This window comes from Anopheles stephensi, chromosome 2 (assembly GCF_013141755.1).
Source record: "Anopheles stephensi strain Indian chromosome 2, UCI_ANSTEP_V1.0, whole genome shotgun sequence".
In the NCBI taxonomy this organism is placed as follows: Eukaryota; Metazoa; Arthropoda; class Insecta; order Diptera; family Culicidae; genus Anopheles; species Anopheles stephensi.
This window is the reverse complement of record NC_050202.1, coordinates 24,387,355-24,399,484: the sequence shown is the minus strand read 5'-3', so window position 1 is coordinate 24,399,484 and position 12,130 is coordinate 24,387,355. Positions and strand designations below refer to the sequence as shown.

Sequence of the window (12,130 nt, the reverse complement as noted above, 5' to 3'; positions counted from 1 at the left end):
TCACCTATATGTACATCACCCCTGCGTAACTCAGTGTTTCTTAGCAGGGTCGCTGGTGTTGCCACCATCATTTTGGATTTTACTTCGTTAATCTCCAACCCGAGGTTCTGTGCCGCACGCTCGATCCTTTGGTAAGCTTCTGCTACATAGAAGAGCCTCAAACCAATGATGTCTACGTCATGATCCCCGAAGTTTCCACCTCTGAGTCACGGATGGCTCTCTCTAGCACCAGGTTGAAGAGGAGACAGGCGAGCCCATCTCCCTGGCGCAGGCTCTTGGTGATAGCAAAGGGCCCTAAGAGTGTTCTATCTAACTTCACCTGGCATTTGATGTTAGAAATTGCCATTTTTACAAGCCTGGTAAGCCGGGATTCCAAAAGAATATATCTTCAATATTGGATATTGTTATTTCCAGCGTGCTGCTTCTTAGGATTCCTCATCTCTAGTCAAGAGAATCCTGGATCATCGGAATCGGATATTACAGGACATCTTATACTATACCAGATATTTCCCTGAGCATCCAGGAATAGTTGAGCCTAAACAACACTTAATGTTCAAAAAGAACTGATGAGTTCTGCTAGATTCTGAATAAAATTTGGCTAAGATACTGAAAATGTATAAGCGACAAATTTGACTTCACAGTCTACTATTTTCATGGTTTGGGCTGGGGATGGCTCGTGTCGTGAAGATACTGAAAATGGAATATTAGGATAGAATGTAATCAAGCTAGAACCAAAACATGTTGTCTTGGTCTTGTAACTTAGAAGAGATCATCTGGCTTTTAGAAAAATTTGAGCATAGGTATCGGGCCATAAGTAATCCAGTTTTCTTCTCTAGAGATGAAAGTATTTCCTCAAAAATTGTTTTGACATTCTGTCACAACAAAGTCCTTATAGTCAAGTAAGATAGAGCCAGCGTTTTTTTTTTTTGATAATAAATAGCCTAATGGCGCAGCAAAAGGATTATTCAAAATTGCCACAAAATTTGCAAGTAATACCCATCACTATTTAGCAGAAAAACATCAGTGACAGGCAATCTGGTATGTTTTATTCATATGCTTAATATTTATAGCATGCTAACGTGCATTTATGGCAGTTTAAATTTTAAAAAGCTATAACCACTAACCATCTACATTGTACTAAGAGAACGCATTGAATTTATCGCATCTCCGAACGCATTACAAGACAAGGTAACAAATTGTTTGAAAACCGCATAAACAAATGCGTACCCCGCCGTGCTGCGTGTTGCTAAATTGAAATTTAATTTAATTTCAAACATGCACTTACGCGGTGGTACGAAAAATTGTGCCCGATCCATTATTCTGCACACCAGCCTCGTGCTCGAGTGGCCCCGCGTTAAGCAAACAGCATCACTTGTTTCTCATCGTTCGCCCTGATCGAGTAGAACTAAATTCATTAGCTATGGTCGCGTGAGAGTACGCTGAACCTGTGTGTTACAACCCATTCTTCGGCGCAATGCGGCGCATGGTCGACACCGAAGGGCTACCAACCTGCGCACCACAAGCGCTCAAACAAGACGCCGGCCCTGCGCCCCGCCCGCGCCCTCCTTCGGCCAATAATCTCCTGTTATGATTCAATTAGACCTGGCGGGCCCGGTACTTTAATTATGAAACGGTTTGTTTTGCCATCAATGGACATCGAATCGATGGCGTACTTGCTGGCGTACTGTTAATGATGGTGCGAGATCGGTCTGTGCGAAGGTGAGGCACACTCTAAATCACGGCTCCAAACTCAGCCGCTGGTCTGGTGCTTTGCGGTGCGTTTGTTACCATTCCAATTCCGCATTTACCACTCCCTCCCGCCCGCTTCTCTCCCCCTTCGCTCTCCCAGAAATAAAATAAATAACGACCCTTAAAGGTGGCACGCGTTTGCACGCTGCAGGTGAATGTTTACTTTGTGGTTGAAGCATTCTCTCGCCCCAATACGGCGTAGCCGGGTGGATAAAACCGGGGATTTGGGTGGTACGTGCCTACGGTTGTACCTGGTGGCGTGTACGACGTGTACACGCAGCAGCACCATTGTATTCGGGAGGGAGGCTTGGGCTGTTGTTGTACGCCACCCAAACCGCGCACAAAGCGACCTACTGCCGCGATTGAATCACCAAACGCCGATGCGCCACGATCGATCGATCGATCTTGGCCGGCTGGAAATCGAACAGAACGGTGGACGGTATTGCGCGAAGGAATTTCACCTTGGGCTGCCAGCCGAAGCAGCACGGCACGGCACAGCTTCGCCACCCGCAGAACCCGAACCGGTGCCGGACGGATGCGAAAGGAGTTTTCACGTTCGTGCCAAACCTCCCCTTGGCCTTGGGGAAGTCCACATGCATCGCTTTGTTCTCGTACTATGCTAACGGCTGACGCTGCGGCTGTAGTTGCTTTTTGTTGAAACACTAAGGTCAATCCGATCGAGAAGATTCTGCGTCGTTTGACACACGGACAAGTGACATCCTGGTTCACTCAGGCGGAGTGTAGAACTTTCGTGGGTCTTTAGGAATGACTATCCTCAAGGTTGTTGCGAGAGGAATCAATTGCAAGTTAGTTATACTAGGAATCGATCGATCCGTAGTCCATATCTGTAATTCTACTGTAAATACAAAACATGAATGAAAATGTTTTCATTCTCAAGACTGATTATCAAAGCTCCTCGTGTTAGAGCTTATCCAGTTAATCAAGTCCAAGAAGCCAGTAATGGCAATACAGATCCCTCAAAGCTTTAATATCAAAACGAAAACGACTTACGAAATTTATCAATTTAGGGTTGAATTTAATTTACTTAACATTTTTATTTAAACAGTAAAATTTAAGAAAAATTACATTACGTCAGGATCGTTTTTTGCGGTAGCAATGAATATCCGGAAGCGACCAAGCATAGCTTCTAGCGATTAAATTGAATTCTAATGCAGCACAAATTAAACCTTAGCTGCTAAAAATTATGATTTTAATTAATTTAGTTTTAATTGATATTGATTTGTTTAAGCTCAAACGAAAAACGCAGCTAATATTCTGCTTAATTGTCCGATAATATTTACGAGCTGTCAACTAGCCCCTCGTTTCGTACTTATAAACGCTAGTGAAGAGTGTTGCTATAATATTGATGTAGTGTGCTATAATTATAACCTACCGACCACAATTTTACATTTATTTACGATTAAGATCCTTCCCGTTAAAAACCTTTCCATCGTTCAAAAAGCTAAAAGTTCGGTGGTGATTAAAGCTGGAGCTAAAAACGATCCGTTACGCTATAAACAGTGGTGGCGCTGCGAAACGCTCGAATTAAAAAAATGGAAAAATTAATTCCCTCACAGCGGGCCGCCAAAAAGGTCAGCCGACGGGCACAACATAACCTCGACCTTTCCACGCGTTGAAGCGTTCACTCCACGATCACATACACATTTTAGGTTACCTGCTATAAACTTTCATCACCACCAGTTGGTGGTGGACTCGGTATGAACTCTGAACTCTCCGGTCGTGGTGGTCGTATTTCCAACCGGAGCTCCATATTCCATGTTTTATTGTGCTTGCTAGAAATGGTCCAACGAGGCGCGTGATTGTTGATACGCCGGCCCGGTAGTTTGCTGGTCACCTTTACGAACCAGCGTTGTACTCCTGTTTGCACCGTCAGCAAGTGGTGGCAAATTTATGCCATTCGCTTCAAGTGCTCTCGATGGCGCCAGCACTTTGGCGCACACAATCTAGAAATGTCCCAACTAACTATCTGTGTGAAATATGTGAAATATCACATTATGCAATAGGGGAAAAAGGGAGTACATCGTTTAGTTGCCACCTGGGTTCCCGGTAGAGTTTTACTTTTTGGGCAGGGCAGAATGATCCTTTCAGCTATTTATTCTCTTTGTAATCCATAAATTAGCATCCGCTTAAGTACTGGTAAATGCCACAGGACTTATTGTTTTTTTTTCGACTCTAAAGACCTTTGGTGACACCAAAACCGTCCCCTTGAGATTGGAAAACCCTTATTTGCATTTTATTAACATGAGCGTCAACCTGTAATTAAACGTGGCGCACCATTACGGCCATTGATCTTTTCCCCCTGTTTTCGATGATGGACGAGCCGCTTTTCGTATCAATTAAATGGCAATAAAATACTTCACCTAATTGATGGACCGATTAATAAAGCTAATTTTGTCCTGCTTTCTCTCCTCTCTGTTGCAGGTAACTACTCTACAAGATGACGCTAGATGACGACGCCTTAGCGACTGACACAAATGAGGCTTAAATTAACCGAAAACCTGATACGGTAGCCTGATGTCTCACTTTACACAGCTCGGTTACAGGGAGCATATAAAGAAGAGAGCTATCTAACATGTAAGTTTGACAGTTATAATTCTTTCCGAGAGGCAGATTTAGAAAGCTGAATAATCAACCAATTTCCGTGTCACGCACCGTGAATAATAGTAAACGAATGTGTAAATGAACCTGAAAATAGTGGCCGAATGAATCGAACGCTATAAATTGTCTCTGTTTGTTTGCACGGCCAGATGAAAAGCTAAACCGGCCACTTTCCTCTTCCGCATATGTGTGCGGGGTGGACAAATGACGCATATTCATAAACCCCCGCTTCATCCCACTGGCAGTATTTTGTATGCTCAATTAGTCCTCCCCACAACGCGCTGGAGGTGTTTTTCCCAACCGCTCCAGTGGAAAGTAGCTATAAATTCTTCACACCGAAAGCCTCGGTTGTGTCCTCGACCCGTTTTTCCCGATGCGCGCCCCCCCCCCCCCCGGCGTCATGCTGTGCAGTACACGATGTACCGGACCTGTGCCTATACTTCCGTTTCGTGACAGTACGCAGTATGAAGAAGCGATCGTTACACGCCGTGCCAGAAGGATGCAGATCGCGGGGAGTCCGATCAACGGAAATGATGCATATGCTTCACACCGTTTCACTGAACAGCCGCGCACGACTTTCGTTTCGTTCGGTGTGATGCTGATTAGTACCGGGGGGGGGGGGGGGGGGGGGGGGAAGGCCGCCCGTACACCGCCTGGGTAAATTGGGAAATTGTCACCCTGCTGTGCAACCGGCCGCCTGTTCAATGTTTTTTCCCCCACCTCGTTGCTGCTGCACCTTGCGTCCGTGGCTTCACGGTGGTACGGATTTAATCCGTTCGAAGGCATGAAATATGACACAATCACGTACGTACCACGTGCCGGGAAGATGAAGATGGATGAGATGCATTAGCATTGGAGGCATCGGTCGAACGGTGGGCAAACAACATGCATTAGAAGAAACCGGAAGGTTTTGATCGAATGAAACTACGTATCTGCATGTGCGTCATCGATCGTGTCCGCTGGTCGGTGCAGGAAATGGGATAGTTGAAGTCGAATGAAGGCTACGTTTGACGAGGTTTTCTATGGTACTTTAAGGCTGGTTTGACGGATAACGAAAGGATTTATATTTTGGTAACTTTCCCACTGCTCTTTACTTGATTAACATTCAAATAATAATTCTACAACTCGATAGAATTTCTCCAAATTTCTGTCAGGTAGATCTGATATCTGGAGTATGGCAATATATATGGGCTTTGAGGTGGTCCGGTGGCCGAGGTGACAGCGGCGCTGGGGTTCAAATCCCATCCAGACCACCTCACCGTACGCAGGACTGACAAACTAGCTATAGGTAAAATCAAGTCACAGAAACCCAGAAATGGCAGCCCGAAGACCTCTCGAGGTTGTAGTACCATCGAAGAAGAAGAACATATGGGCTTTTATGGCATATTTTTAAATTGTATAAACCAAGGGACGGTGGCAGAGGTCCGGCGCCGATCTTCTCACGGCAGGACAGGCGAAAAAATCCTTTCCGGACTGTTTCCCCGTGTTGAGGACTGAATATCAGACGCAGACTTAAGCCTAATAAGCTAGATATGGCAGGCATGACCTAAGAGTAAGAGGTCTTCAGGCCAAGAAGAGAGAAACCAAGCCTAAAACCACTTTTTATGTGCCAAGATAATTTTCCTTCACAATTAGGAGGATACGTTGAACAAGTCTCTTTTATACGTGCAAAATTCCTCCATGCAAAATTCTTTAGAATATGGTGCCATAAAGTCGAACTTATAGCACAATTATCTAAGTAATGGCAAATAATTGAGTACTCCTTTACGTTATGATCAGATGTTGGATCGATTAGCTCCTCAAGAATTAACCTACTCATTTCCTGTCAGCTGATACAGATCCATTCTACGACGCGAGCCAGTGCTCTTGCATCTAACGATCCATAAACAAGCGAATAGGAGCGAATCTGATCGCCAATGTCTTCCTCTGTATCTATGACACTATCTCCGATCGTCCTTCGCCAAACGTCACAGTGTGTGTGGTGCTTAAGTGCTTTGCAAAACACTGACACGAATGGAAAAGGCCATCGCAAACTGTTCTCCAACCACACGTCACGTGCAACCCCATCAGGATCGAAACAAGATGCGATCGAGAATCGGTGCGGAACTTACACTCGATCATCATCGCACCAGATCAAAGCGCACGTCGCGCGGTCTTCCTTCGCACACCGCCGAGGAGGTCAACGTGACGCGCCTTTAAGTGCCCCCGGTGCGGTAAATTAATTGTGCCACGGGCTGATGCTGCCGCATCGTGCCAGAACGTCGATGCAATTGAGGTCGAAGGGTTTGCCCTGCTGAAGCGGAGCAGTAGAACCACATGCGCCTAATGTGGGGACGGACCTTGTTAGGTGTGGATGCTTTGGGAAGTGGAATGGAATTTTTCCCTACAGTTGGCTGTTTTGAAAAATGTGTTATAATTTTATTTACAAATTGAAACACCTCATCATAGGCGCGAGCATTCCTGTTGTGCCCGCGGCTGTTGCGCAACAAATGCCACCATTTGACGTAGTGTGCACAATTTGTAGCAGGATTGTTTACGTGCCCCCGATGCCAGTGTTTCGTCGTTTCCCGCCTTTCTATTAGGCGAGAAGCTAATGGACCTGTTGCTGTACACGCGCCTGGGTAAGCACATTAGTAACACTTATTTAATAGCGTTGCCCCACGCATTCCAAAGCTTTTCGTACAGTTTTTGTACATCGAATCAATCGAATTTGGTGAGTGATCTAGTGATCTGTTTCGAGACAGGTTCGGAAAAGCGGAGAAATTAAGCGGGAAGCCAAATTACCAAACAATCTGTTTGTTCCGCCCACACGCACCTGGCTTATGGAGTCGACGATTATTGGGCTCAATTTAATTATCCCACCTTTTTTTTACGCAACGCGGCTTTATACACGCTACCTAACAAGCTTGATTTGATAGTTTAGTGTGTTGTTGATATGAAGTAACGATGATGATAATATGTGCTACACATTATAGGCGCACCAGTTACTGACCGTTGACGTTTGACAACGGGATTCCCGTGTTTATATGGGCAGATGCAAAGCTTGAACCGGTTTGCGTCAGGGCTAGTGAAACAAAGCAAGTAAAAGGAAGGAACACAGCACCGCGCGGAATGTTGTCACAGACGCCGACACCGACGCCACCAGTTCAATGATTGGTAATTACAATTGAGAAACACACAAAACGGTACAGCGACCGCAGCCGCTAACCAGCTACTACTACTACTACTACTACTACTACTACTACTATTAGCGCCGCCAAGCTAAGTGTGCGAAGACTCTTTAAGGCGGGAGTAGGAAATGGTCAACCAGAAGGTACGATCGAGAGAGAGAGAGAGGGAGAGATAAAGCTTAATGAAAAAAATGGTTGACAAACGGATTTTGCGGTTTGTGGTTGCACGCCTTCGACTGCTCTCCTCCTTAAAAGTATCCCTCCACCTCCCGCATCTCGCGTCCACTAGCTAGCAGCGTGGACGACTTTGTGAGCGCGCGCGTGATTAACCCGACTAGTAGCTTTCTGTTTCTCGATCAACTTTTACATAATGAGGCTGGACCCGAAGTGTGCGTCATGGACCCGGGAGTGTGCGTCCCCCCCCCAGCTACAACCAGCTGGTGAGATATTTTACGGGCCCCCTCATACTACACAAGCAAACATCCAAACCCACTTTTCTTCTGCCTGATCGTGAAAGTGCTGTCGATCGTCGGATGGTTGGCGTGGTAGCGTTTGCATCATCAGGATTTTGACCACTGTGTTGATGGGGGGGGGGGGGGGGGATGTTGTTTTGCTTCTCTTGTGTTGCTCCGCAGTAATCTATTGGCTGATGTGTGACCTTGGACCTAGCCGCGAGTGGAGTGCGGAACGATCAAAACTATCAGGCCTTCTTTCGGTGCCTGCCCATTTGCCGACTTCGGGGAAGGAATGATGGAGTTGATTTTTTTTCTCTTCCATCGAACTCGAAACGCACACAGACGCGTAATAGTGGGTCAGGTTCAGACCGATCCCCTTTTTCTGAAAGGCTGCTACGTTTCGGTTGGCGTCTGTTCGGAAGATGTCCCCGTTGATGGCATTTTGAGGTCGGCTCGGCAAACGCTGACTAATGGGGTCCTTCTGCAGCGATTCGGCAAATAAATCAATCAAGACGATTGCATACAATTCAAATTGCGGGTTGTTAAAGGCTTTCTGCATGCATGCGTGCTTCAAACCCCCCAGGCCACCCCCCCCACCCCCAGCCCCCAGGTAGAAGCGATGATGCAACGAAACCCTAAACCCTAATGACAATAATCCGCAACTATGTGTGGCGCAGGCATTCTTCTTCGCTAAATCAGGTGCTAGCAGCGATCCTAACGATGATTGATTGAAATGGTGGTCCGTTCCTCGCGCGTCCTTTCAGCGCACCGCCCTGCCTGTTATGGGGATGATGGGCATGGAAAATTCGACCCCGGCGTCCCATGTCTCGGCTGCCCGTTTCCGTCATGAGGTGATGATTTATGTTATTTGCCTGGTTTGTACCGGCTGAGCCCTTCAGCGAAGGTGCTAAGCGCATAATTGAAAATTGCTGCACACCGCTGGGCTAGTTTTCAATTACATTCCCAACCGATCCGACCAAGGTGTCTAATGAGCGTTACGAATGATAATTACCCACCGAAAATGTATCCGCGCGTACGAAGGTGCACGAGAGGGTTAGGGTGCAGCGGAGCGATGGAAAAGTTTGCAGCGGTTAAAACGAAGCACAGCAGGCGGAGGGAATAGGGGTGTTAACGGTACCTTAGACGAAATACGCGGCCATGTTTTCATATGCAACTGACCCATGTGCATGTGCATCTGGGTTTTTTTTTGTGTTTGTGTGTGCAGGTGGCACTTGACATTTGAAGATCTCGCTATTGGATCTTAAAACAAAAATAAAACCCCTAAACATGCTAAATTGATATTTAGAGCTCTTTCTCTCGTAGTGAGCTTCCACCAACAATAAAACCCTCACAAACAGCCGCGAAGAATTGCAAATGAGCCTTCGCTAACGGCGGCGTTCGCTTCGTGCATGGGTCAACTCTGCGGGACATAAAGATCCTAATAAATTTTCTACCACACGATCCACGATGCACCCAACCACCAGCTGTGGCCAGCTGTGTGTGTGTGTCGAGAGCCAGCACCCTGTTACGAACGACCTTTAATGTCCGGTTGATGCTTGTACGCCCTGTGTACGACGCACGGCTTTCGGGACGGGCAATCAAAACTTCACGTCCAATAATGATCTGCGGAGCGGAGTTTTTGGCGCTACAATGTCTACCAGACGCGCACGGTGGTTTACTGGTGGAAGGTCTTGAACAAATTGACCGCAAAACGCGCAAACAGGTACTAAAGCCACGGTGGTGACGTCTCTCGGCAACGTCTCAATTATCGTCTCACCGTCACGAAGCTACCTTACGTCGGTGCGCGGAACTTTGACGGTGCTTCCGTGCAGGATTGGTTTTGCGTTTTATGGTTAAAGTAGACAAACAGACATACACACATGGATGTAAGTTGTGGTCAGCATGCTTCACAGCCCGTCAACCAACCTACGATCGGACGACAGGTGGATAATTAATCCGATCTGTGGTTACTCTAATCCTCCGGCCTCCGATGTGTTTCTCTATTTGTTGTTCGGACAGTTTTAGACATTACCCAAAACGTCCAATCAGTGGACAATGTTGCGTGTGTGGAAAGTGATGCAATCGTACCATACCACACCGTCGTTAAGGTTGGCTAAGGTTGTTTGTACGGGAACACACCTGTTCCGTGTTGGCTTCACCTAAAAACTGATCTAATTTAGTAGACTCTACCTCGTAGAAAACTTTACACTATTGACTTGTACTCTTCACTTCTAGTCTCTGGTCGATTTAGATAAAGAGAACTTCAGACAGATTGTCTTACGATTACCAGTACTCCACTACCATATGGTTAAGCCACATGGACACGCTATAATTACTCTCGGTAACGTTGGAATCGAAAGATCCTAATCTCATCTACAAGGAACGCTCCTGCCTGGAAAGAGCACCCGGCCAAGCTACACTACCAAACCTAACCACAAATGGCCTCAATCTGTCTGTGGCTCGGTGCGAGCAGAAGCGCAGCAGTAGAACGTGTAAAGCAGAGCAGATCTGACATTTGATTGCATCCTTTCGGGCAGGCAGTACGTGCGCCAAAGCATCGTTTCGCAGCCGTTTGTGATTTCCATAAAAAGCAATTAAAGCTAGGCGAGGAAGCTCGTCGCGCGACCTTTTCCTAGTGCGCACAGCCACCTCACCCTGGCGTCTCTTCTTGCCCTGGGATGGCGTACAATCCAATTCCACCGACTGAAGATGACCTCTCCAGTAGCCACCACTACTGGCGCGCTGGCTTTTAAAATCACAAATGTTCAACCATTGCAAAGTCCGGCAGACATATTTTACGCCACATCCATTCATCACGTCGGGATGTTTATTCAACGTCTCTTTTTTTTTTAAAGCCATTTGTTCCAGCTACTTAGGTAGTGAATGTGTAAAGTTTATCAAACTTCCTGTCGGCGGTCACGGTCAAAGTCGAGCGATGGCGTCCCCGTGTATATATCTGGTGAAGTAAATCATCGCCGCTTGAAGCTCTGACCGTCTTCGTTTTGTTTTAATTAACTGGTAAACTATGAGGTGAGGCGGAAAAACACCCACCCATCAAAGAGGGTGGCTGATAAGAGTGGCGACTGTTATCGAGGCACTCTGTTTCGGAGAAGGTGTTTCTCACGCCATCGTAGATTGGCACTGGCAGACGGTTGATCACACACAACAACACGTTAGCTGATGTTAAAATCGTCATCGACGGATATCATCTATTTCTTTTCCTTTTATCATCTTGCACACAATACTGTCGAACGGATCCAGTGTCCTTCCCGTTTATCGGCCATAGATTTCCACCTGGAAGTTCATGCCATTGCCGCGCTGCGTCTTCAGATTGATTCTGGTAAAGTTCTGTCCGATTCCTCCTTTCGTGATGCTAGCGTACCCACCACGGCCTCCACCGAGCCGATCGTACACGTAGATGGCGGTAATGTTGCGGCCCCGCTGTCCCTTCATCGGATAGTCGACATTGAGCGACTTCACGCGCAGGAACGAGCTCGACTGGATCACGGTGGTCTGATTGACGAGGCTATCGTACGGGACGCGTGCTCCGAAGAAATAGTTGTGCGTCTGGGCCGTGACCAGATAGCAACTTCCCAGCACAGCTACCAACACAACAAATACGGTGGCGAATTTCATCTCGCCCAACTGAAGCTTTCTCGTAGAGCAGAATGGAAACGTATCGAACAGTACGCAAAGCACAGCACTGAATGTACTGAACCGGTAGGGCCGTACTGTTTATATCCAACGTTCGCTTATCTTATCTTCGCCAACGGGGTTCGTTGGGGGAAAAGACGGGTTGTGTTTTCTTCGCGTAGAAAACATTTCCCAACCACACCATGTTTGAACAGCGACGATTCATCTCACACTCACGCGCCCGCACCCACACTCGTGCGATGAGTAGAGCAAGCGGACAAAAAATTGCACTTTCTGTGACAAGTATTTGCTTGCTTTTGTCGGGCGAGCGTGTAGGGTGGTAGCTCACATGTTTTAACACACGGGTAAATCACCGCACCGGTGTCCTTTTGTACGCCGATAAAACATTGATTGGCATCTTGAACTACATTAGGTGGAGGTGATCGTGTCATTACACCACCCTCGATACGACAGCGATAATGATCGGTGCCCGTGAATCATCCG

At 46.8% G+C, this 12,130-nt stretch overlaps 2 protein-coding genes across 9 annotated transcripts in view; one reads left to right on the top strand and one right to left on the bottom strand.

The window, feature by feature from the left end:
- Positions 1–12,130, top strand: part of LOC118504750 (transcription factor SPT20 homolog) — an 83,890-nt gene that overhangs the window by 56,237 nt on the left and 15,523 nt on the right. Inside the window, exon 3 of one of the 8 annotated variants that reach the window (XM_036039665.1) lies at positions 4,192–4,344. The exons of the other annotated variants lie outside the window; for them this stretch is intronic. The gene's annotated coding sequence lies outside the window, so the exon portion shown is untranslated. The remainder of the gene's footprint in view (positions 1–4,191; positions 4,345–12,130) is intronic. 8 annotated transcript variants of the gene reach the window in all.
- LOC118504753 (probable salivary secreted peptide) lies at positions 11,172–11,777 on the bottom strand. Its single transcript, XM_036039673.1, has one exon. The coding sequence runs from the start codon at positions 11,627–11,629 to the stop codon at positions 11,267–11,269; it is 363 nt and encodes a 120-aa protein (XP_035895566.1). The 5' UTR covers positions 11,630–11,777; the 3' UTR covers positions 11,172–11,266.

Bases quoted from the DNA above. Each gene is read 5' to 3' on its own strand.
- LOC118504753 (XM_036039673.1), bottom strand. From the start codon at position 11,629: ATGAAATTCGCCACCGTATTTGTTGTGTTGGTAGCTGTGCTGGGAAGT.